The following is a 27,714-nucleotide window of genomic DNA, read 5'->3' as shown; positions in this document are numbered from 1 at the left end:
AATTGTATGTTTTATTTCTAAAAGGGAACATTGCCTTCAGAACTTTTTTGTTATACTCTGGCGATGGACACGCCATGTCGGATGGACAAGAGCATGATATCAGACCGCAACAATGTAACGTTGACAAGCTGTTGAACGTGCAGCCAAATAGAGATGGTGTTCTATATAGATTATTATCCCTCTAATATACACTCCCTGCTGTGATCAGTAATGTCACGAATATCCGTATCACATCTGCATCTCTGGCTATAATTTTCATTGGCTGTTTATTAGCCCATTTTCTCAAATTGGTTAGCTGCTTTTGTAATATAGGAGAGTTCTTCGTGATGTCATCACTTACCTGTGATGTGGTTTTGGTTGGCAAAATATCCATTGAGTGGCATGGGGCATCAACTTTAAATCATCATAACTTTTTCGTTTTTTAAGATAATTGAAAAATTCTTTTGGTTCCCTAAACTGCCATTAAAACTCTTTTTATCCATGGAATTTTTAAAGAAATATTCAGTAATTAGACTAAATGAGCATAAAATAAATTTAAAGACAATTTTATATGAAAATAGAGGTTTACATATAAATATCGTTTCAAATTAATTCTTCAAGTAAAACAGTTATAAATTCACATATAAAAAACTAATTCTTTTATGTAAATGAAACATTTTACAGAACCAAAGTTGGATGTAAAATAACAAAGCTGTAAAGTTTTGAAAATTGGGATTCTAATCATGAAATTGTTAATTGTTTATTTAGTTGTTTATTTGCCAACCAATTTGACTCTCAATGATATGCAAATTAGTGAATATGACATCACTAATGAGATTGGCGAACTCTCCTATAAAGTTCCTGGTCTCGGGTTACTTTCATATTCACTATCAGTAGGGAAATTGACATATTTGTCAATGCCTTACTGTTTCTTGTTGTTTGAAAACGGTAAATGCAAGGTTTTATATAAAGCATCTATATTTATCTCCTTAGTTTAAGTGATTTTTTTTTCTTAAAAGATCGTGGTAAGGTAAAAACGAGACTTGACAGATTTCAGATTCAGACATAAGCGCATTCGGAATTTATTGAGGTGTTCCGTCATCGACTCTTTGTTTTATTTTCAAACACCGGAAATGGTATTATGGCTGAAGAAAATGTGAGAATTGAGGAAAGTTTAAAAGTAAAAATAGGTAATTAACTATTCTAGTTATACCACAGAAAGATGATATTTGTCAAATTCTAGCTGGTTATCTTCAAATAATTCGTAAATTTGTCCCGTATTTGTTTCAGAGCTCTCTGTATTTGTTCTTCCCTTAGACCATTATCAGTCAGCCCAATCAGGGAGTGTATAAAAAGCCCCTGATTATGTATATATATGTATGCATATATATCATATTTTATATTGCTTTATTTGATTTATCTATATCTGCAAAAAGTGCATATGAACATTAGCTTAATTTGTCTCTAAAACAAAGGAAGTATGAATAATTGAAATAGATACAAGTTTTCAGGGCTCAACTCAAGCTACTTTAGAAAGTAGGGAAAAGTGACTTCTCTTTAGGGGAAACACCATGGTAATGTTCAAAATTTATTACTGACAAATGAAGATTGAAACTTTATTGGCATATATTGTACTCGTTTGTACATACTTGTCTAAAACAGAAGGAATATTCTGTGTCATGGAGAGTTTACTGTTCTAGTATGAAACAAGATCACATTAAATGCTTTGAGTTTTCTACCAAATTATCAGTTGAGATAATTTCATACCAAGAAACTGCAGGACAAATTTGCAAGTTTCGAAACGAATTATGAAGGAGAAGAATGTTCATTCCGTATTTTGTCTTAAACGGTTGTTACAAAAACCTGATTAAAACGCTTGTAATCGAATATTTTATAGATTTCAAAGTTTTAAATAAGTGCTATATTTGTTTGAATTGTTATCGGAAGAGAGAGACAACTCTTGTCAAAACTCTGCTATGAGACAGAGTACAGTTCCGATCTTGGGTGATGTCTGCAAATGAGAGGACAATTTCATTTAGCTTTTGGTGTCATATTAGGGCCAAGTGAGTGACCTAAAGGTGACCTTTTCACCCAATTGTTCTGTAGTGTGAGCCCTGGTTATGCTATAATCTATGCCAATGAGCAACAAAGTATTCATATAATATTTCCTGTAATTTTCAAACCTTGTGACATCTTCATACCCACAACACAATGTTAATAATAAATGACGAAACATCTACGATTTTGTTACATACTCTGTGTGTGTGGTTTTTTTTTAATTTTCAAGATTAATTATTGCTGCTCGGACGTTAAACCCCAACAAACAAATACTTATTTGTAAACAAAGAATTTGAACAGTTCTATTCTCATTATTTGTCAACTTCATGTATGTATCTCTTTGAAACCAAGGTATTACAATCAGAATTACTGCTTGATTTATTTCCAAAAAAAAAATGTTTAATCTAAATAAATAAAATCTTAAGTATTGATACATGTACTTGCAGCGTTTTAGTTAGGATTTTGAGGGCTTTAGTCACTTTTGCGTAAAGCACAAACAACATGTTATGGGCAGCAGATTTAAAATTTTGTAAATAGTCAACAGTCATGAGTATCATAAACTATAAAAAGACATAAACATGCTTAGTATATTTATTTTTATTTTAAGTTTACAGATACAGACATAACAATACATATAATAAATGGTACAATAAAATAACTGTTATTTTCTATAAGAAAACATGTGCGTTACATAATAAAATAAAATAATTACTGTTAGAAAAATTGTTTTTTTTACATCATGACAAAGCTTTGATGCATTAAGCCTAGAAATAGTTACTTTTGACTAAAGCTACTATTATGGTATGAGAAAATCCTCCAGTCCTTTCCATAAACACCACACCTCAAAAGCCCTCTTCAACCTGAAACTCCTCAAATCAGAAGGATGGAGACAGATCTTTAGAAGAGAATAGTCTGATGAAACCTTGAGTCTGTTCCTAAGATACATGTAGGTCTTGATCAGATCGTACCTACTAAATCCCCTCTCACGGTCACCAGATAATAAAGCAGAAACTAGACAGATAGAAAGGAGCTTGGCCACATTGGCAAAGTCATTTTGAACTGCTCCATGATGTATTACTGCTGGGTGGTAATTTTTTAGTAACCTTTGACGCCGGATCATGTGTCGAATTGAAGAAGTCCGTAATCATTGTGATTTGCCAGGTTAACAAGAATAGAATGTATTTCACACCTGGTTGACCCGGTAATTACCAAGCGTAGGGTCATAAACTTGTCAAAGCGTTAGGCCAGGTGAAATTATGTAACTTTCAATTGACAGTAACTAACAACATTTATATTTAAGGTGACGAAATTGTCAAAAAATTATCTGAAATACTTTTTAAATGGAATTTTTTTATACACTTTTTAAATTTTAATTGACGAAAACGATCTAAAATATTTTCGTCATCTATGAAATCCTTTCGTAAATGGTGAAAATGACGAGCCCTAGCTAAATCACTGACATGTATGTTAAATTGATAAAAGTGAATATGATAATGAGTCATATTCACATTAATCCATTTAACATATCAATAATTATTCACAAAATAGACAACTCTGTCTTAAGAATAGAACTGTTGGACATATTAGCTGTTGTTATTAGTAACATGATTAAACTAATGTGCATCTTGCTGCTGTTAATACACATGTATTGTTCATTTTTTTTCTTTGAAAAAGCTACCCTCAGTCTACAGTGGAGGTAATTGATTTTATATTACAGATATATATTCTTATAAATCTGTTAAAAACATAAGTTTCTTCAGCTGTTAACATATAAAAATGTACATGTAATACTCAAAATGAGAGATAATGGCAACTTCACATTAATAGAAACAGGTGCAATTTGTAATTACCTGTATATGTAGTTTAAATGTTTTGAAGGTGAAGCTAAAAATTTACCAGGGAACTGTGTATCTAGTGTTGGAAAGAATACATTTTGTGTTGTACGACTTGACAGGGAGGAAATTTACAGAACTTCAACTGTTGATAAATGTCTGAAGTAAGTTTTATTGACCAGTAGTTATGTTTTAAGTAACCTTATCAGAATTGTAAAATTACAGATGTATACGTAAGTCTCCTTGCTCCTTCATGAGCCTTCTAATCTGTACATGTACTTTCCTATGACATCTTATAATTTAAGCTTCAAAATTATACATTTCTTTCCATTTTTTTATCTTCAAACTGTAAATCATTGTATTTTAGTCCATTTTATGGGGAAGAATTTGCTGGTGAGATACCAAGGAAGTTTAGATATTTGTCAGTACACTTGTATGAGGCGAGTGTAAACAAAAATAAGGTAAGTAGGAAATCTTATCATACCATTGTAGATAAACTGAAAAATATACAAGCATTTGCACTTTCAAAATCTTGTGAAAGACGATAAGGTTAAAGAAGCTTGATCCTTTTATTTCACATATGGATCAATGATATTCTCCACATTAGCCACCCAAAATTGGGGACAAATGAGATGAATTGGGTTTTTAATTTATAAATTTTATTAAAATATATGTATATGATGTTTTATATATATGAGTTAAGGTATGCCAGAGCTAGTAGCCATTATTCTGACTTCTTAATGTACCATTATTGCCTGAAAGACAGGCTTTTGGTCAGAAGTCTTGGACCAAGGCTATAATAAGTATGTCTCGTACACAGTTTGAAAAATTTTATTTCTGATATCAAATAGTGAGAAATATTCTGTTTTTGACTAAAAACTTACAGATGATGGATCAATGTGTCATCAATATACTTTCTGTACTGTTACCAACTTTGTCTGGTGTCATTTTTATGCTGCTTGTTTGTATTAAAATACACTGGAATTAATCAACTATAATGGATATGAGAGGTTTAGCATGCTACAAAACCTGGTGTACAACCCACATTTTCATTGGAAATGCCTTTACCATGTCAAGATCATTGTGGTTATTTCCAACTTTCCAGTTTTTGCCTTTATATTGCCATTTGTTATACAGGCTTTCCTTTATGACTACGGTATTCCTTTTTACTATTGCCTTGAATTTATCAGTTAGGTTATTAATAACCTTTAAGCGTGAGTGTTCGTAAGAATCAGGCAAAATTGGAAAAATCAGAAACATGCATGCCAAAAACCCCACTGATCTGACAATATGATTTCACTCAATGATGCTTTCTTTATTTGAAAAGGCCATTATTTGATCTCTGCGTCACAGGATTCACTCAGAGAGTTTTTTCAAAAGAATCGTAGAAAAATCAGGTTTTTGACAGAGTTATCTGCCCTTGAAATGTACATTTTCGGTCATTTCAGTGAAATTGTAACTCAATGGTCCAGCATGATATGGAAAATCTGGTCTGTATTCCTTGATTCTGATTGTGCAAATAGTCAAATTACACTATCAAAATGATGGGTTTTTTCATACCATGATTCACCAACTGCCTGATTCTTATAGGGTATGATGCTTAATGTATATTTTACAAAACATCAAAAAAGACTGTTGCAGTATACTGTGTACTTTTGACAATAGACAGTAATTTAAATGTTCATAAATAAAAGAAGGACAAATGTTACCAATGTTTTCTGATGTTACATTTGGAAAACACAAAAACATTCTGAAATAAAATTTTGTCATTTTGTTGCTAAGTAGTAATGTTTTATTTGGTCAAATTGATTGTTAATTTCCTTTCTTGGTGCAGTAGAGTGAAAAAGAAAATAATGAAAAGCAATAAAATGTAACAATTTGAAGGGGTATTTTTGTTGAGTGATATAATAGTCAACTGTTGTTAGAAATGGTTCTTTTGTGTGTTTTAAAATTCTATTAGCCGATCATTACATTTGTTGAATTTTACTGAAACCAGGCAAGTATCCATTTCAATTTTTTTATTAGGAATAATCACACAAGATAAAAATATTGTGTGCCTGATACAGCTTATATGAAAAAATTTCAGCAATGGGCACTTTCTGAATTAGACACTATAAAATGATTTACATTATGCTGTTCATGAAATCCATTTAAATAGGTTATTGGTAAGATTAGTCTTAGAAGACAGGAACTGTACAAGTATCATGGGAAGGAACACTGGTTTCCGTTGGTACCAGTAGATGCTGACAATGAGGTTCAGGTATGTTTTAGATAGTGGATGTATGCCTGAATCAGAGACATCTCCTAAGAACACAGGTAATATGAAAAACTGAATGTTAATTTCTGTTTACTATGGCAATGTTAACGAAATATCACAAATATTAATTTGTAGGCTTTTCATCCATGAATCACATTTTGCATGATTCTTAGCTGGAGTGCCACTTTAAAAATCTTTCCCAATCTGTGATAGAGTATGGTGTTAATTCCGACAGAATTAGACATAATGTGTTCATATCTGGAAGAAGAAAGAAGTCTAGAATATTATATTTAAGCAATTTATTATGTGATGATGACTACGGATCCTAATTTCATCTTTTAGTGTAAAATAAATGAACCTTCCATTTCAGACATGATTTTTTTCCACTTTTTAATGAAATTCCGCTATTTCAAGTCCAGATTTTTAACTGTATATGTACTTCCGATTTTACCAATTTCTGCTTTGTTTGTAGACCTCGTAAAATCATGTCTGTGAATAGGAAGGCATGAAAGACTTTAATTTGAGGAAGTTTTCAAGAAATTTGCTATACATGTTTGATGATACAAAAACATGTTGTTTTCCAAATTGTTTTTATTTTATTTACAGGGTAAAGTTCACTTAGAGATTAAGTTTGATGAGTATGTAAACTGTGATTCAGAAAACTCTACAACACAAGGTCTCTCTGTCAGGTATAAGGAATTGCAAAAAAAATAATTTTCTTGCAATTCATATCCCTTCAGATCCTCCAATAATTTCGCCTATCTGAATTATGATTTAATGGCTGCTTGACTATATCTTCTAACACATTGATCTGGTCCACAGAATACTGTTCAAAATTTGAATGCACATGTATAGAAATTATTAAAAGTAACGTTTTCTTGTAAATTGCATTTACTGTTCAGAAATTTTAGTCTTATTTTCCTTTAAAAAAATCTGTGATCTACTAGATCTAACTTTTTAGATGAATAAATTTTCAAGTTCAAATTTATATTATTTATACATTAGAATAAAGGGTTTCCAACTTAAAAGAAAGGGAATATCATTTGTTACATTTTTTGTTAAAAACTACTTTAGTTTATCACTATTTCTTGTGCATAGGGTTATAGAATGTAGTGACCTGCCAGTCACTAATGGAGGATGTAACCCCTATGCTATGGTAACCTTGACCTACAGTAAAACCAGGAACAAAGCTGATATTAAAAGGACTACAGTGAAAAAGAAAACAACTTGTCCCCAGTTTAATGAATGTTTCCAGTTTGAGGTACAGTAAAACCTTAAAATACTTTTCAACTTGCTTAAATGTTGAGAAAACTACCTTGTAATTAAATTCAAAACTTTCTTTCTGAATTAAACAAAGTATAATTGAAAGAACATTTTGATTTTAATAGATATTTGAGAACAATATACTTAATAATGCTTGAAGAAGTTTTTCATAGGTAATTATTTGTGTGATATTGATTTGAGCTATGTATAAATTTTCAATGGTTTTCAGTTATTCTGAAGGATAATTTTAAAGGATATTTGAACAACACACTTTCCTTATATTTCAGCTTGGCAGTAAGGGTCAAAATTCTGATAGACAGACTTACTACATTGAAGATGAGTTTAATATTGACCTTGGGTAAGATATCAAGTTTGGCTGAACATGACCTCCTCCTACAATAAACATGGAGAAAGCTCACCTTGCTAACAAAAAAAAGCCTTTGGTGTTATTATAGATATTTAGAATACTAGTAAATTTAGCATTCATGAATTCCATACACCCTTTTCTTGGCAAGAGAGATCGATGAAAAATGTTAGTTTCTGATAAAATGCATACTGGGAAACGAGGAAAAATTACCAGCAGTAGACCACATTTAATGAAAGTTGAAAAAAATGTGCAGTATTCACATAAGAATATGGTGACAAAATGCTAGCCTGCCTAAAAACAGGCAATGTTAAAATTATCTATAGAAAAATGCAGAATTTTATGAAAAAAATGAATCATCTGGATAGATTTAAGGTGGTTCTTGAAAACAGGACATTTCCAAATTTCAAATTTGTAGTAAGTATAAGTAAACAAGAGCTCTGCAATAAAATGGAAAATGGATTAAAGCATTTATTTGGAAATGGTTTAATAAAGTCCAAATGTCACTTTTGCAAAGCTGTATTTATAAATTTAGACTGTTTCAATGTAAGGAAAAAAATTGAGGCATATCTTGCCTGTTGCTTTTTGCAGCCTTTTAACATGTTTAATACCCATAACAAACTTGGTGATAGTAATATATGAAACAAATTCATGCTTATTAATCAGTTTGATTTTCTTTGAAATTTGAAGAAAAAAATATCAAATCCAAACTTAATTTTGTAATGTGGAAAAGTCAGATATACCATGTGTATGAAATAGACTTGAAGCTGGTCTACACATGAATGTAGAGTGGCAAACACTTGTGGTAAAAGGATACTTATAACCACAGTTGTGCACTTTCAAGTTGAAAATTGCCCTCCATCAAATGTTTGCTGACCATATGCAAGATTTTCATAGTTTTATATGAGTAGTCTAATTTTGTCTAATAGAACTGCCAACTAGATAACAAAAAGATAAAATAACAATTGTTTCAGTTTTGTTTCCACTCATTAACTTTATTTATTTATTTTTTTTTCAGAATTTCTTTATTCCATGATGACTCCAGAATGTCCAGAGAGGTATTTGGTAAAATATTTCCTGGTTCATTTCTTGGTGAAGTAAAAATTCCACTGAGAGATCTCACCTCCGGAACCGTCCATAATGCTTGGTAAACTGTTGCTTTTTATACGACAGCAAATAGTGTAATTCGTAGTACTTGAATCAAAACAATGCATTTCCATTTGATTATCCAAGACAGTTCTTGAGTAAAAAAAAATGCTTTGTCAGTCCTCTATTTTTATCCAATTTTAAGAAGACAAATTTGTAGTATTTAAAAATCATAATATTATTTCTTTGATTGTGTGGGATATTTGGTCAAGATACATCATTAAAAACTGGTAACAAAATGGATTTATTGTAGATCTTAGTGTTCTTTTTTCTTTTAGGTATTGTTTACGTAGACGTGAGAGTTGGAAACCACATCAGCTTGACCTTGGCTCTTTAAGGTTAAAGATATCCTATACCTCTGACCATGTATTCCCGCCGGAGTATTACGATGAACTCAGAGAACTGTTGCTACAGTCACCTGATGTTGATGTATGTATATTGTATGTAGAATATCTTACATACCAAATATACTACAGATTGTAACTAATATTTCAATTTTCTTCCTTATTTTTAGGGATAATGTTGAATGACCATACTTGAAAAATTTAATTTATAAAGCACAGTATAATTGACAATTTTTTTTTTTAATTTTAAGGAGCTCATGTTTCATATCTTCATCTTTTTTTTAATCTTACTCTAATGAATTGGTTTGTTTTTTGTTTATAGCCAGTTACCTCAAGTGCAGCTTATATCCTGAGTGAAGTTGTTGCGAACCGACAGGATGCAGCACAACCACTTTTGAGGTTGTTCCTACACCACAACAAAATAGTCCCATTTATAAAGTCCCTAGCAAAACATGAGATTGACCGAACTGCGTAAGTTTTTATAGTTTCATTGAAATTAATAGAGAAAATTTAAACGTGTTCAAAGTCAGTTCTTCATCATAGAAAAAAAATTATTACAACTTATCCTTGTCTAGGAAGTACTTAGCCATGCAACAAAATATGTGAATTGTTATGTTGTTTTTTTTCTCAAGGAATAAGAGTATTATTACAGATCTTTACAGTCTTTCTTACTATGGTTTGCACTGTTCTTTTTCACAGGGATCCCCACACATTGTTCCGAGGCAATACTCTAGTGACGAAACTCATTGATGAGTTGATGAAGTTTACCGGATTACCTTACTTACAAGAGACAATCAAGCCTACAATAGACCAGGTAAACTATGCTTTATGTTGATAGTTTTTTAAGCTTTTCACTTATGATTGTTTGCATACCACTAAAATTCTACGAATGTAAGTCTCTTTTTGAAAATATTTTAATTGCATATTCATGGAGTGGGTGGTATATAGGAATCACCTTGTCTGTCCAGATTTTGTAGCAATTATCTCAGCTCTCAATGGATGGATTGATTTCAAATTTGGTGTGTGGCATTATATAGATGGGATATACATTGTAAGCAATTTTGGGTGTTGTCCGATATCAACTTTCTGTTTTGTTGGACATTTTTCCAATGCAGTTGGTATAGTTTCGCTTTTTACTCTTTGACCTTAAGGACACTCATCTATGGAAACGCAAGTCACCTGATTGCAATTCTGTATTCTGATTGGCCAAATACTGATAAATGAGTGTCATTAGAAAAAAAATGTATAGAAAATTTGAAATTACATGTCATGTGTTATTTTCTTGAAAGAAATCTGGGAACTTAGAAGTAAAAAACGAAATTTTACTGCATCTTCTGTCCTTTTTAAAGATTGTACTTGTTTCACTATATGGAACAATAGAAACAATTTTGGACACAAAAATCTTGGCTCCAAATAAATTGATTGATTTCAAATTTGCAGTGTGGAGCATAGACTACAAGTGATTTTGTGTTTTTGTGTAACTGGTTAAGTGGTTGCTTTTTGATATCAACTTCCTCTATGAGTTGGGATATGCCTAGTATCCCAACATGAGCAACTTTATGTTAATCTTGGCTGGGCTTGATTTAAGATTTTTTATACATAAATTTTAGATATGTGCAGAACACAAGTCATGTGAAATAGACCCTGCTAAATTGAAGGAAGGGGAAAGTAAAGAAGAAAATATGGTAATATATATTTATTGTATAAATGCAAATGTTTGCACTCATATAATGGAATAGTGCTATTGTTCTTGCCACCTTTAAAGAGACAGGGTTTTCATTTGATAACAAGATATCAGTTAAATATTTAAAAGGGTTCTTAGCTATTCCAGGATCTTTTTTTCAACGATGCATTTTTTGTTTTATTAAGCTTAAATGAAAAGATTTGACTGATAAAAGTTAGATTAAGGTTACAATCTGGTTGAAATATTTTGTTTTTTCTTTAAACTTTTGGTCAGGTTGTCATATTAAAAAATAAATCTTTGCAGAAAATAACATAATTTATTTAAACATCATGCATTATTGGATGTAACAAAAGTTCACACAAAATACAAAGCAAACAGTATACTCTTATATACATTTCCTTGTTCTTCCTCTTGTTATTTTTACAGCAAATGTTTTGTTTCTTTCAGAAAATCTTAAAGGGATATGTTGAAAGTATTTTCCAAGGCATAGTGTCATCTGGTTTGTTGTGTCCTACAGCTATGTGTGAAGTGTTTCACACACTTAAGGAAATAGCTTATAATAGTTTTAAAGGTAGGTATATAGAACTTAGTTACTATTAGGGTTGATTATACATTGTAGATTGTAATAACTCATTTACCACAAGACAGTTATAGACTTTTCATATTAGAACACTGGTCTTGGAGTAGCCTCTTTGCTACTAGAGTGTCAGGCATGATTACCACACAAAACAATCAACATGTGCTATATTTTATATAGTTATAGTCCTGTATGCATACAGATCTGTATTTTTGAGAGAATAATAAAGGGAACCAAGGTTACAGCGGTAATCAAAAGAATGTAATCCAGGGACAAAGACCTTACATGGAAAACCGACATACACAACTAAGAACATAAAGTAACTAAAATCATACATACAAAGTAACAAAAGCAAATGAACAACTCAGACTCCACTAAAAACAGGGAGCATGGATCAGGTGCACCGGTAGGGTAAGTTGTCTGCTTTTCTAGAAACACCCGCCGAGTTGCTCATAAAAAGTCAAGTCCGGGGTAAATTATATATTCATCTTCCACTAAATCAACCAAATCAAAAACAATAACTTTCACAGACTGCAGTTGGCCAATTTCATACACAATTTACATGTAAGCAATTTTTATCTTTAAAGTGCAACAACCAAATAACTAACTAAGGCTGGTTTATGTGTTTATGTGTTCTGTAAATGTTTCTTAAGAAGAAATAAAAGTGAACTTGGTGGGTTTTTGATGTACTTGAATCACCTTTTTTCTGATGATTTTAAAGACTAAAACTTAAATAATGAAATGTGAAAGTGATCATAGAAATATTCTAAGAATAAATTCAGTATTTTATTATAGATTCCAATGAAGTAAGATACCAGGTTGTGAGCGGGTTCATATTCCTCCGATTCTTCGCTCCAGCCATTCTTGGACCAAGGTTGTTTGACCTTAGAAATGATACTCAGGTATAAGCTGTGAAATAGTAAAATCTATAGAACATCATGCTTGTTGTGTTTAAAGTTAAGAATATTAAATACTGTTTTTTATACCCCCTCTCAAGGAATGGATAGTATATTGAAATTGCCTTGTCCATCCATTAATCAGTTATTCAGTTATTCTACCCAGAATTAGTTGCAAATGTGTCCAATATTAACTTTTTTTCTGTAAAATGACTGTTTACTTGTGTTTTTTTAGGATATTGTTGTTAACAGAACACTAACATTAATATCCAAGGCAATACAGGGATTAGGCAATCTAGTCAGTTCTAAGACAGTGAGTATTTCAAAGTCATATAGACTTATTTAAGTTGCTCTTTTCATTTCTGAAACTTGTTAGCTATTAGTGAAGCATAGGTAGTGCTTTATCTTTAAGAATCAGTACAAGTCCATTCACAGATAGGCTATCAAGTCTTTAACCATTAATAACTTCAGGCTAATCATGGATTTGACAATCAAAATGAACGAATTACATAAGTTTCATGTAAAATTCTTGCAAAAATTTTGAAAATCCTCCAAACGATATTTTATTGTCCCCTTACCTCCAAAGATGCAGAGGAATCTAGAAGCTTCAAAGCCAGTCCTTCTTTCTGTCACTTCTGTAATATTCTTGTGAAAAATCTTAAATCAATTTTAACCAATTTGGTATTTATTTAGATATTCCATTAGGAAAAAATATTTTATTGAGTGTAATGAATGCCTTAGTCTGGTTGTTGCCCTTTGACCTAGCATTTTAAAAAAATCCTCTGCGTTTTGGTCTAGTACAAAACAGGTTGTTGTATTGATCAAACATTCTTGTCCTGAAATGCATGAAATGTCTTTCAATGGACATTTAACTATTATCAATTAATCTATAGTGTTACTTTTGTAAAATTGTTTTTGTTTTAATTTTCAGCTATCTTATGGATTAAAAGAAGATTATATGGTGCCATTATTTCAGTATCTGTCTCAGCCATCACATGTAGAAGCCGTCCGTATGGTAAGGTCATCTTGAATATTAATATTTTGATGGGATAATATTCATTGGAAGTATTTTTATTTATCAGTAAGTCAGGAAATTTTATAAAAAGGTTAATCGGTACATTATTTTTTGCCTTAAAGTAATATTAAGAAACATAAGTAGCATTCTTTGTAAGAATCATGCAAATTCTATAAGATGTGATACACTCCAAAAAAGGCTACACATTTGTATTTTTGTTATTTTAGTTGCTTTATATGTCTATATGATGAAATCTATATTCATTCATTCCTTCTGCCAGCTCATAGGAGATAATTCACATGGAAAATCCAATAGTTTCTATTGTATTTCAGTGTTATTTGCAGAGTTGTCTCGCTTAATAATGAATTCTATAGTGCATTCTAAATGATTTATATCTCTTATTAACAAGTGTTCTATGAAAGTCCATGTCCTATTTACTGTTTACTTAAGCATTTTAAACAAAATATCAAAAGTAAAAATATGTAGGCTTTCCAACCATGTACCACATTTTGCATGATTCTTACCTGGAGTGCTACTTAAAACCTTTTTATTAAACATGAAAATCTTCATTGGAATGGGATATTGCACAGTTTATACTAATCAAAATTATAATGTGACTAGGTTACAATATGAAAGAAATGAAAAATCATAAAATTATTTAAAGGAAAACAAAAGTTGTTAATATCCTTTTGCATGCCCTTAAAACTCCCTTAAAATTTAAATATATAACACTAGAAATAATGTACATCTTTTTTTCAGTTTTTAGATATTATATCATCTGCTGTTAGAGCAAGAACTCACTCTGTATCTGGTGAAGCTCCAATTGTCCTTAAAGAAGGGTAAGTACATTTTAGAGCAAGGATTAATTTTGTATCTGGTGAAGCTCCATCATCCCAAAAGAAGGGGAAGTACATACTAGATCAAGAACTCACTCTGTATCTGGTTAAGGTACAATTTTCCTTTAAGAAGGGTGAGTACATTTTTCCAAAAGAAGGGTAATTACATACTAGATCAAGAACTCACTCTGTATCTAGTGAAGGTACAATTGTCCTTTAAGAAGGGTGAGTATATTTTTTAGCATATTGTATCTGGTGAAGCTCTCATCGCCCCTAAGGAAGGGTGAGCACATTTTAAGCGAGCAAAGACTCATCATCCATAAAGAAAGATAAGTACATTTAAGAGCAGTGACTCATCACGCAAAAAGAAGGGTGAGTACATACTGGAGGAAGGACCCTGTCCGTACCAGGTGAAGCTCTAATTATCCTTGAAGGAGGCCAAGTACAATGTATATTCTGTGAATTTGTATACAAAAGGAATACAGACATATTTCAAGTAGATTTGTTGGATTGTTATTTTCAATATGTAGTTCTTTTTTTACTTGCAGGATGTTGATCAAGAGAGCCCAAGGAAGGAAGAAGATTCTTAAAGTGAAAAATTTTAAACGAAGACATTTCTGTCTGACCAATCAAAAGCTTTCATATTCTAAGATGAAGGGAGATAATCCTATCTATGAAATCCCTATTGGAGAAATTTTGGCTGTGGAGACTCTTCAAGAACAATCATTCAAAATGAAATATGTAGGTTTCAGTGTCTGGTCACATATAAATATAATTTAGGAAAACACTTGATGATAAATAGTACTTGCTATAAATAAGTGTGTGTAGGGAGGGGTATGCTGTCAGGATTTTGGGATTTTTCCTTCATTTCTAATGTACCATTTAATTATAAATTGTACTGCCTTCATATTTTTGTGGTTTAATAATTTAACTAAATTCAGCAAGAAACATTTCTTGTTGAATATAATGGAAAATGATTCTTAAAAAAACTGTGACCCCCAACACAAGCTTTTACAAAATATAAAAATTAAAATCCTCAGATTTATTTTAAAAATCAACCTTAGTCTCCTATACAGAGTTAAATGTATTTTTACTTTGATATAAAAGAAAACAGTTCTCCTCAATAACCAAAACAGTGAATTTGAGAAAAAAGGAATGAATGAAACAATGACAAAATGCCTTAATTAATGGTTGTAACATGTTGTATTTATCTTCTTTTTAGATGTTCCAAGTGATTCAACCAGAGAGGGCACTTTACATACAAGCCAATAATTGTGTAGAGGAAAAAGAATGGTAATTCTTAAATTAAGTTCTTAAAAAACATTTACAGAATTCAGGCTATGAAAACTTAACATACCTAGTACTCAGGCTAAAATACCTTTTTTTTTTTTTTTTATTTTTTTTTATTTTATTTTTTTTTTTTTACAAATTATGGTTTCCAGTAAACAAAACTGTCGTCATTTTTGCATACAATTTGTGTTCACTTTCAGAATTAGTTTATGTAGTTTGGTAAATTCTCTACTTCGGAATAAAAATCTACTTTTTTTGTGCTCCTAAAGCATCTGTCTAGGGTAAAGTGGTCCTTATTGCCCAACCTGGCAGAGTCAGAGGACATTAGATACTTTCTTACTAGTCCTTCTCATGATTATATTTGACAAATTTAGCCAGAGTACCATAGAAATTAATTTGCATGGCCTAAATTAAGCAGGCCAACCAGACCTTTTCATCATGATGACAGATTCAGTTGAAAGAATAAAAAGTTATCTATAATAAATGTAGTGCTTTATCTTGCATCATTTATATTGCATCTTCAAATGTTTTGGTTTTATTTTTTTTAAATGAAAACAATTGTTATTTGATGTAGCATTTTAGTGGCCATTTCCTTATTTGGAAGGACTTTATTTGAATTAGAATCAGATTTTCATTATTCTTTATAATACACCTATTGAAATTCCAGTGTCAGTTTTAAGATGTTGCTTCAAAAAAATTCACCAAATTAATGAAAGTATGACTAAAGAGGACACAATAATGTACCAGGACTTGTCACATGATCATGCTTATACTTTTTACCTTTAGCATTTTCTCAGGTAAAAATCAAGATTTTAAATAACCACTGTTTTTTTTTATTGGTGGTAGCACAAGAATTTGAGCTGTTGAGATATTATGTGTGCTGATTGACTAACTGTTTTCTGGACTAATGTTTGGAATTTGTGTGCTTCAGATACTCATGTTAGTGTTTTAGAAGAATTACAGGTAGTGACTATGTCTTTATGTACATGGGACTTTCTTGAATTTATATATGCTACATTATAGGAACACTTTAAAGTGGATGCAACTTCTCAGAAACTACTCAAAGGATTTCGTTCAAATTTTGTAGGTCAACATATTAAGTTGATCATAAGGTGCCGTCATTTTGATTCTACAGATTTTACAGATGTTATTTTGCTTTTGCACTTCAATTTTTTTGGGGTGGTTGGGGACATACGGCTACATGTAGCAATCATGTTATATTAGAAAGTAGTAAGAAACACTTATACTCATATTGATTTTAAATTAATGAGGCATTTCTAATGATCTTGTTGTGATCTAACTTCAAGTTTACTGTTGTGAAAGGTCATGCTGTTCCTTTTAGTATTTTTTGTCCCCCGCCGCAACGCGTAGCGGGGACATAGAAATGCTGGTGTCCGTCTGTCCGTCACGCTGTGTGTCCGAAGCTTTTGGATGCAACTCCTCAGAAACTGCTGAACGTAATTTGACCAAATTTTGTAGGATTGTTTGTCACCATATGTAGTTGATCATACTTAACCGCTATTTTGATTCAACAATTTTTATGGGAGTTATGGGACTTTGTTCATTTTTCACATTATTCGCATAGGAACACCTTGTGGACGCAACTCCTCAGAAACCACTGAACAGAATTTGACCAAATTTTGTAGGATTGTTTGTCACCATATGTAGTTGATCATACTCAACCACTATTTTGTTTCGACAATTTTTATGGGAGTTATTTTTCACATTCTTTTTTTTGCGGATTTTTTATTGTTGTATGAAGAATTCTTAACCTAATTTAATTTGATTCATTAACCTCGAATTGCCACATGGACTTGTGAAAGCACATGAGTTTTGAATTTGCTATTTATAAAAGTGTTAAACATTTATAATTCAACTCTTTCTACAGCGGCGGTGGACATATGGTTACGCGTAGCATTCTTGTTACTTTTGAAAATATTATGGAGTTACCTTACCAGAAACCTATTACACATCTTCTGGTAACTTTGAATGTTGGAACTTGATAATGTGTTTCACAATCTACTATCTTCTCAAACCAAAAAATGTTATAAAAGCATCAAATTTTCTCAGTTACACATGTATTGATGTTTGCTGACTGGATAAACTGGCATTCCTTCCGCTTTGAGTGTTAAGATAAAAATTTCAGATTCTTTTTACAGTACAACAAAGTCAAAGGTTCCACTTATGATAATCATATGGAAATCATTTGAGAATCATACGATAATTCATGTAGACATGTTTGATAGTCATGATTATCATATGCATATAATTCAATTCTAAAACATGATTATCATATGTTTGTGAAAAACATATGTTTGCAAAGTGATAATCACATGATTATCACATACATACTAAAACATATGTTAATTGTCAATCCTGCTTGATTTATTGGATCATCATATGTTGTGCTTTATATCATTCTAATGTGTGGTATATTTGGCTCTGTAGGTATTTTCTCATTGTAGCCTTCTGCAAAATTTATTAGTGCACTGTGAAACTGAGCAATGATATGTTCATAATGTTCTGTCTATATTAACCAATACATTTAGAACTAAATCTTTAATTCTCTTTTTTCATAATTAAGTATCAGCCTTTGATATTGTTCCTGATGAAGTGTTGTTTTATATGCTAATATTTCAGAATGTGAAAATTTTGTTGTAATAAAGTTTCATATCAGTTTCCCATTATTTCCATGATTTCCATAACACTGCTAATATTTATACCTTCTGTTGGATAACTATACATACTTTCTTTTAAAAAAATATAGAAATGAGAATATGTTTCATTTCTTCTTGTCCAAGAAGGATTGTGCTGACTATTTTAAGTATTAGAAGTTCTCTTTCTGTATTTTGTAGGTTAGATATTCTGACAAAGGTATGTAATAGGAACAAAAACCGACTGAAAACATTCCATCCAGCAGCTTACATCAACGGACATTGGTTATGGTAAGTTGTATTTATTCTCAAGGTTTCTAGTTTTTGTCTTGATATTATGAATTTATTTGGACATTCCTTCATTTGAATAATCTTTTTGATTTTTACCAGGGTTATTTATTCAGGTTGTGATGTGCATAATAATGTTATAATTTTTTGTCCTCTCCATTAATAAGTCTGACACAAGTTATCCACACTTTTTCAAACTTTTGCAGATATTTAGATGGTTTTTGGTATGTAAGTATACCACTGTTAGTTACAGATCAAGTTACATTTCATTTTGTTCCACTGATTTTTACAGAAATAAGAACTGTTGGACTTTGACAAATACTTAATATTTGAGCATGCAATATGTGGACGCATAAGATGCATGAACACACTCACTAAGGTTCTGTTATTTTTGCCACAGCTATCGTATCTTCAGGTGTGGATTTAGAGGGTGCTCAGACCCAGTTTTCACTCCCCTAAAATTGAGGGGATTTTCCACATGTTCTAAGAGCTTTCTTGCCTCACATCATATGGCCTTTATTTCTATTTACACACCTAACTTGAAATCATTGGTACCCTTTAGTATTGCTTACTATAATATATCAAAAATCTTGTTTTTACATGTTATTAAGCCAATTTTCAGGTATTTGAATTATCTGTTACCATTTTCGATACAATTTTAGTATGGAATAATTGGCCAGTTACCCTTTTTGTATCATAGGAAAATTAACAATATCTTGTATTTCCTTCAATATTTCAGCTGTAAGAGTATAGATTCCATGTGTCATGGTTGCTCACCTGTGTCAGGTGGTCTACCTATTACTGATATACAGGTGTCAATAGACTCAGACAGAGAAGTGGAGAAAATACATTCCCATTTCTTAACAAATAGGGAGAAACTAGAGGCCATGCAAGGTGGGTAGTTTTTCAGTCTGGAACAGATTTGCTTTAATTGTCTTTTCAATACAATTTATTGGCTAATAACTCTTCTATATTGATTGTTTTTTGTCTCAAACATTTTCTAACCAGATATATTGACAAGTTTATCACATCTGGTTGATGAGATACAGTGGACCCACTCTAAACCTCTGGACCAGAACAAAATACAGAGAAACATGTCTAAACTGAACACGAAAAAATATGAAAACCTATTTAAACCAGACACTTTCTATGATCTGTATTCTGGACCTTGATAGAGTGAACACTTCTCTCAACTGAACCTTTTTTTTTTTTAAGTCCAAAAGGGATTCGGTTTAGGGAGGTTTTACTTTATCTCATTTTGTACAGAATTCTTGGAACTACCTTTTTGATCTCTGGACTCAGGATAGGGTGCTCACTTTGAGTGTGGGAAGTCTTGGAATCGATACATGGTAAAGTTACACCAAAGAATCTAAAATTGGTACTCATTGCTTCTCCGCAAAGCTCCTGGTATTTAAGGGGATAGGGTGACTGGTTGGATCGTAATGAGAATATTGTGTCCAAGTGGGTTGACATACCTATCAGTGGGCTGTTGCTTCTGTAAGCTAGCACAATAAAGATTCAGCTTAGAGTTTTGGACCAGTATAAAGCAGGATCTGTGTAACTGGTCATTATCATTCTCCTCCTGAAATATTTGGCATAGGATGTAAAACTATAATCAATCAATCAATCAATCAATCAACAGAGTTCTTTTGAACTATAGTATAGGCTAAGACAGGTGTCATTGTACTTAATTCTTCAAAGAGAACTGTAAACTTTTACGATAACAATTATGTAAAGTAAAAAAAAATTAGGCAAAAATTAATGTCTTAATCAAAGATAGTTGTAACATTTTATTTCAATGTCATCAATATGTACTGACATTTCAAGTGTACACTTTAATTGAAACATATGAAAGATTTGGTATGACATGAGTAATAACAATTGTATCACCGTTGTTAAAAAAGTATTAAATTTTTAGCATGCAGGGTTAATAGTGGTAAGAATATAGTGTTGTATAGTCTTATTGTTTCTATATTTAGTACATGTAGTAATATACATCCCTTTGATTTTATTATCATTTTATTATTACATTCATACTTATATATTATTCATTGTTTTTTTAATCTGTTAACAAAATTGTTTATCCCCTAACCTTTAGATGTTGGGGAAATATGTGTTTATGTTTTCCATATGTATGTGTATGTATGTTTAAGTGTAGGTCATAACCATAGTTTATGTCTCACAAATTTCAATACTTCTTCATGAGAACGATTTGTAATTTAAATTTTCAGCTTCAATGAGATGGATTATACTGTCTAAGATTTTAATTTTTGGTCAAACATCTACTTTTTGCTGCCAGACTTATTTGGATTTTATGAAATCATAGCAGTCATCTTTGGAACAATTCAATACTTATATGCAGCTTCAGTGTGATGTGTTGTACTGTTTGAAATAGTTTCAGACTTCTTTTGGTTAACTTAAGATTCAGGTTTACCAAACACTGAATTATGTATCAACTCATTTTACTTTTTGGTGGTCTTAACTAAAGCACAACAACATAGGGCAGTATTATAAAAGTGTGCATACACAGAGATGTGATGATACAAGACTGTATAAAATAGAAGATGTGATATTATCGCCAATGAGACAGTCGTCCACCAAAAGCTAAGCAACTAACAATTAAACTTCTACAGGTCACCATGCAGTGTTCAATGATTGGAAAAAGCCATACCATAAAGCAAGTTGTAAAAGGCCCCAGTAGAAAATTGACCTAATTTTTAGAAAAAAATGTAAAACAAATAACAGTGAACATAAAAAGCAACAACAACCACTAGACCACAACAGTGTATCATCTTATGAAAGTTGACCACAGATGTCCTCACTTTCTTACTGCTCTTCATTTTCTTGGTCCAGTTAGACCATGCTTCTTTGATAAGAATACAGTGTGTGAAAAGTTGGGGAAAAAAATTAATACTGTGAAAGTTCTTTAATTCGTAAATACCAATTGTGTGGATAAGGGAAAAAACGCATGTTCATGGAATTTTTAATTCATGGCTTTGAGGTCTTCAGTATACCATCGATGAAAATCTTTGATTTGTTTGGAACCAAACTTTGTGGTTTAACCTACCCACATAAAACCATGAAAATTGGTACCCCATGAACAATAGTACTTCCACAGCAGGCTTGTCTTAGCTTTAACAGGATCATCTCCTAATAGTTTATTATTGGTATTATTGACATTGATTATATGTTTGGAAATGTTGTGAATACCAATTTTCGTGGATTTTGTGGTTTGAATGTTTTCAGTATACAAATCAATGGGATATCTCTTATTTGTTGGGAACCAAACTTCGTGGTTTGATCTACCCATGAAAACCGCAAAAATTGGTACCCCACAAACAATAGTACTTTCACGGTTGATCAGATTGATGAACATAATGAACCTGTTTTCAGTATTTCTTAAAGTTTTCCTAACATTCCACTTGAAAGGAAGAGATGTAATTTATATGTTTAATGAGCGAAATTTATTATCTTACTTTGTAAACAGTACCGGTATATACATTTATCTTTAAATTAATATCATTTGAATTAACAGATGCATGTGCCAACCAGGAAGTCTACACTGGAGAAGTTGACACATTCCAACAGCCTTATATAGAAGACACTAGGACATGCTTTGTTACTGTGAATGAGATTCTCAAATGTGTCATCAGTCTAGAACAAGAACACATGCAGTATCTGAAGAACAAACAACGCAATACAATCATTGGTTCTATGTAAGTTAGAGGTTAATACTGCAATCAACGATTGCTAGCATCATTTGGGTTAAAACCTTAAAATTTGGATAATAATTATTTACTGTTCACAATAATGATCTTTTACACCCAATCTGTCCCAATGATATGGGCTTGTCCCAGCATCATGGGGAATTATAAATGCTAGGCATCTTACATGAATGCATCCATTTATCACACTGTTTAATCACTCTCATGTGATTTCTACATTTCTCAATAGATTTTGATAAAATTCAGCTGAGCTCCCAACAGATGGATTGATTTCAGATTTAGTGTGTGGCTTTAATATAGATGGAGCATATTTTGTAAGCGATTTTGAATCCTATATGATTTCAGCTTCCTGTTTTGTTGGACTTTTCAATTTTTCACTATATGGAATTATAGAGAAAATTTTTGTCAAAAAGAGTTATCTCCCTTTCTTCAATGAATTTCATTGCTTTTTCTATGTAATTTATTTGTCTTTAATCATTGCAGTTAATCAAAAAACAATACTTAACTATACAATTTCAGCTTCCTGTTTAGTGGGACTTTGCCTTTTCACTATATATGGAACAATAAATAAGTTTTTTGTCAAAAAATCTCAGATTCAGCTCCCAATGGACGGGGTAGTATCAAAATTGGTTTGTTTGTTTATATAGAATCGGCATATGTTAAAAGCAATTTGTCTGATATCAACTTCCTGTAAGAGTGAGCATAGCCTGGTACCTAGCAAGACAATGCATGCAACTTCATATTTGTCTTGTAAAGCATTTTCATGTCAACATATTCATCAATTTTGATATATCAACATTTGCTACCATAAACAATCTGCAAACACTGGTGAATATCATTTTAATGGCATATTGTACTGATATATCTTAATGTAAATTTAATAATAAAACTATACTTTGTATAGTTATGACTTGAAATGTGACCAAGGCATGTGTCAACACATATTCTGGTTATTATTGATAAACATCATCATCAAACATGGTACACATGTATATCTTATGAATATTAAAAAATAAATGGGCTGATAAAAGACGGTTTAAAAACCATATTTTTTAAAAATATTTTGTTTTTTTGTTTTTATTTTCAAAATGACACCAGCTGCAAATGGGTTTATTACTTTGAAATTATATGTCTAGCTTTGCTCAGTGATATTCAAAATTTAATGAAGTCACTCTTAAGGAATGACTGTTATATTTTTTTTCGGTCTATGAAGAAATAACCTCAATCATGTGGTGCACACTAAATAACCTGTGTAGCAGTTATTTTAAAGTGTGCACTATGGGCATCAAGGTGATATCAAATAGACCAAAAATAATATAACAGCCATTCCTTATGATTTAATTTCAGCTTCAAGATTTAGCAAGTAAATCAATAAAAAAGGTTGATGATGTCATATTAAAAAATTTGGTCGATGGGATGATGGACAAATTTTTCATCCAATCAGAAAGTTTGTTACATCAGAAATTAAATTATTGATGAATCACTGCAAGCTCACATAATTTATGATACTGTTAACATTGAAACTTTGTGGATTGGTATTTTCAAAATATGCTTGGTGAAACATTTTCCATTGATGTAAAATTTATGACCAGATCTGTTTCACAATGTAAAACAAATTAAACAAGGAATTTTTTGTAGTAGGGAGTAGAGGTATTTTCATATATATATATCTTGCATAAATATCTCATAACCATGAGTAAAGCTTAAATTACCCCTACCTTCAACATAAATACAGCCACACATACAATTTTTTTTATTTTTACAGTTAATCAAAAGAACTTTATTTGAATTGATTCTTCCTTGTTTTCTGATTTTCTTTTAAACTTTAGGTTTCTTTACAAAAAGTAAAATTAGCATGATCATGGATGGGCATGTTATAAGCTAAAATGCAGCTGTTTTGCAATTGAATATAACTATTTCTGTTTTTGCAAATTATTGCATAAGGATTTAATTGATTGATTGATTGATTCTATCAAATTTAACCTTCCATATCAAAATATAATGGTACCTTTCACTTGAGATCTCAATCTCATTTTCGTTTCAGGAAAGTTGTAATACATTTAAGTATGAATCTGCAGTGTCAGATTAATTTAAATATCATTGACTTGGTGACTTAAAAAGTAATTTGTGGTAGCAGTTTTTTTTTTTTTTATCTAAATCCATTTTACCACCTTTACTTATTTTAAGAGGCTGTGCATGTAAAAATCAGGCAGATTTTATGATATAGGTGGCACAGCCTGAATTTTATCATGTTGAATTTTTGCTTCTATGTAATTGATATATCATATGTATGTCAAATAGTGTAAAGTTTGATTTAAGACAAAAATGGATAGCTCATAAAATTATTTTAAAGTTCCCTAACAAAGCAACCTAGTTTTGCTCAAGTCAAAGAGTGATCTCCCTTTCTTCAATAAATTTCATTGCTTTTTTTTTCTATGTAATTTATTTCTTTAATTATTGCAGTTAATAAAAAAAAAAACAGCATTTAGTTTTGAGAAAGGATCCATTTGTGATATAAAATGGTTGAAAATTTCTTGAAAACAATGTTTGTCATTTACAACCTACTGCTTTGTTTTGCCTGGACACTCTCTTAAAATTTAGCCCCCTTCATAAATTGCTTTATACAGTCTCGCAAAAATCTTTAAAAAAACTTAAGTCTAATGTTCATTACCGGTAATTAAATTTATTTCAGAGATGCTCCATATGGTGATGAGAGTATTGTGTCTTATCAAGAGGATTCCAGGCTGTGACAAAAAATGATGTTATTGAACATTCAACTATGGTGTGTTTGTTTTTTTACAATATTGTTGTATCCCGATGTGTTCAGTATTCTGTCTCAATGATCAAATGGCCATATTTGTAGATACATGTATATTAAGATGTAGTTATTGTTTATGCCTTACCTACACAAAGGGCAGGGTACTAAGAAATATTTTGTTTGTGCATCATTTGATATTTTGTACTCCTGAAAATGTTTGGGCATATAGGAATTACCTAGTCCATCTGTTCATCAGTCTTATATCTGTCTGTCTATCCATTGAAGTATTTTGTCTGTACAACTTCTGCCCAATGGATTGTGATCAAATTTTTATTTATACGGAAGTTGAGTTTGATATGTGAAATTACATGAAGTGAGATAATGTTTTCAGATACTTTCAAGGGGAGACAATCAAATAGAAGGGTTTACCTGTTCATGCTTGCATCTGAAATAAGAATGATGCACTTTATTGTGACAGTGCTTTAAGTCTATACCAGTCAGGTTCATAAAGACCCAATTTCAACAGGAAGGGCCACGATAGATATTTTAAAAATTTCCATTTCAGAAGATAACTCAAGGCAAGTACTGCCAACAGGCATGGTGATGATGTACTTAAAATTAGTACTGCAATTGTTGTTCACCTCTTTTGATTCTATTTTTAGCACTTTGAAAGCTTCTTGAGTGGAATTTCTATTATTAGATTCACATGTGGTACTTAAATCAAATGTTATATATTTGTTTATTAGTAGCCTTTCCTTTAGAATTCTAGACTTGTGATATTTTTTTTACTTACAATATTTAAAACCAAGAAGTCATGTCAGTGACAGATGCTAATAAAAATATATATGAAGTTTTAATTTCCAAATTTTTTCTGCTTTTTTTTTTCTTTCTTTATTTAATGATAAATATATTTAACACAAATATTAATTACATTGCAATTTTTTTCAAATTTATTTATTTTTGTCATTTGTCAGAGTTTTGTGCAATTCCAAATGCCAATACTCATTGATTTAAGATGTATAATCATTTTTGTAAAACAAAAATGAAAAAATCAAAATACTAATAGGTTATTTGATGTTTTTGTGTAAAAATTCATACTGTAACATGTCCTAATATCATACAAGCCACTATTTGTTGAGTCCAATATTGGTTTTAAGAACTACCTGAACCTCTTCAATATTGTTTGTAAAATAAACATATATAGATAAAATTCATCCAACATTTTTCAAAATTAGGGGCAGGTGGGTGAATTTTATTTTTTAATTGTTTATCAATTTAATTGAAAAATGCTAAATGCTGACGGTTTGAAACATATTGACCTAAATTGAAAAAAAAAATCAAAATTTTTCAGGAAGGTGGGAAAAGTTTGGATATTTTTTTTATTTTGGCCTATACAAAAAAGGGGTTATTACTTTATGTACAGTAACTAATACATTTAATGTGGAGCATTTTCTGTGTACCATATGGAAAGTATACAGTTTTTGTGACTTGAGGTAGCTATAAAAACATGCAATATGAACTCTTGGCTGTACATTTTTAACAAATAGTTCGTGATGATGTGGGTCATATGGCAATATATGGACCAGTTAAATGTTATATAAATCTGAGAAAGTAAACAAATAAAAATCTTAAATGTATAATGTGGAAAATTAATGAACAGTCCATTGCAATAAAAAGGACCTTTTCATTGGTTTACAGTAATAGATTTTAAGACTTGGGTAAAAATCATTTTATTCTTGTTATCTGAGTATCGGCTTAATTTTCCTTGAAACATAGAAGCACTTGCTGAAACATGCCTTCAACAGAAACCAGCAAAAATGACTCTCCCATGAATGGGCTGCTTCAATACCAATATATTGGTACGTCACATATTAAATCTAATGGCTTTCCTTTATATTCAATCTATTCCAAATTCAATTTTGTCTTTACTTTATTGGTCAAAATTTTAGAACTTATACTAAAGACACTCCTTAATTTAAGGTGGGTTTTTTTTTCCTAATGTGTTTTTTAAATTATTTACTAACACCTTTTTCAGTATTGTGTATGTCTGTCTTCGAGTGGCAATTTTAAAGACATTTTAAATTAAAGAAATATATATTTTAATTGACGGGAAATGCACTGAGGTGGATAATTTGAAAAAAAAAAAAGCTTTTGTGAGATCAAGTAAAAGATTCATTCTGGTATAAATTTAATGTTAATTCACTGATTGCTTTCTATCCTTAATCTAAACTTCATAAAGACTTATATTGACTATGAAATGATGGCCAATGTGTTGTAAATATATTTCATTGTTTTATAGTATGTGTACCGTTATAGTTTTAAGGTATTTTATTTTCTATAGTTTCTTTAGAGTCAGTATTCCATGTTTGTTATTGTTAGATTTTCTAGAGATTTTTTTGGTCTGTTATTTCTGTTGTAAATTTTAATATGTCATTATTTCTACAAATTTTATGTTGTTGAAATTAAGTAAAATAAAGTTTTGAGATTTTACCAATTGATAAAGAATTATTTTTTAATACCTTAAAGTGAATGAAACGGGAATTTAATTCATTGTTATTGGTATGCAGCAAAATATTGACTGTTTTTAATTTGGAGAAAACATTTCATGTTTGTTTTTCGATTGAAATTTGGGTAACAGTATTTCAGAGTATTGTGATTTATGTTAATTACCAATTGTTTTCTTGTTATGTTTTCACCTTAACTCTTGATTTTCTAATATCATTGAAATAAAATGTTTTTCTTATACAA

At 30.9% G+C, this 27,714-nt stretch overlaps 1 protein-coding gene across 4 annotated transcripts; it reads left to right on the top strand.

Annotated features, from left to right (window-relative positions):
• The first annotated feature begins 1,010 nt into the window (after positions 1–1,010).
• LOC148625346 (ras GTPase-activating protein 3-like) lies at positions 1,011–27,714 on the top strand. 4 transcript variants are annotated; one of them, XM_088568805.1, is made up of 24 exons: positions 1,011–1,169; positions 3,916–4,033; positions 4,237–4,330; positions 6,028–6,129; positions 6,733–6,815; positions 7,225–7,387; positions 7,677–7,747; positions 8,772–8,900; positions 9,178–9,328; positions 9,566–9,714; positions 9,943–10,057; positions 10,854–10,928; positions 11,375–11,498; positions 12,300–12,406; positions 12,636–12,713; positions 13,332–13,415; positions 14,175–14,254; positions 14,800–14,992; positions 15,474–15,544; positions 18,397–18,486; positions 19,223–19,377; positions 20,402–20,419; positions 22,019–22,199; positions 24,901–27,714. In XM_088568805.1, the coding sequence occupies exons 1-24, from the start codon at positions 1,121–1,123 to the stop codon at positions 24,956–24,958; spliced, it is 2,538 nt and encodes an 845-aa protein (XP_088424931.1). In that variant the 5' UTR covers positions 1,011–1,120; the 3' UTR covers positions 24,959–27,714. The 4 variants fall into 4 exon arrangements, 3 of the variants coding, with proteins under 3 accessions (XP_088424931.1, XP_088424932.1, XP_088424933.1); XM_088568806.1 differs by lacking the exon at positions 20,402–20,419; XM_088568807.1 differs by lacking the exons at positions 20,402–20,419; positions 22,019–22,199; positions 24,901–27,714 and adding an exon at positions 18,690–18,711 and having other exon boundaries at positions 19,223–19,339.

Source organism: Perna viridis, chromosome 2, assembly GCF_037379345.1.
Source record: "Perna viridis isolate PV_CMFRI_1.1 ecotype Kerala chromosome 2, ASM3737934v1, whole genome shotgun sequence".
NCBI classification, from domain to species: domain Eukaryota; kingdom Metazoa; phylum Mollusca; class Bivalvia; order Mytilida; family Mytilidae; genus Perna; species Perna viridis.
This window is presented reverse-complemented; position numbering and strand designations above follow the sequence as displayed.

What these genes read in the sequence shown, in the direction of transcription:
- LOC148625346 (XM_088568805.1), top strand. Translation starts at nt 1,121, where the DNA reads ATGGCTGAAGAAAATGTGAGAATTGAGGAAAGTTTAAAAGTAAAAATA. An exon ending in AAGTTTAAAAGTAAAAATAG is followed by an intron (nt 1,170 to 3,915) that starts GTAATTAACTAT and finishes AATGTTTTGAAG; the next exon opens with GTGAAGCTAAAAATTTACCA. An exon ending in ATGCTGACAATGAGGTTCAG is followed by an intron (nt 6,130 to 6,732) that starts GTATGTTTTAGA and finishes TTTTATTTACAG; the next exon opens with GGTAAAGTTCACTTAGAGAT.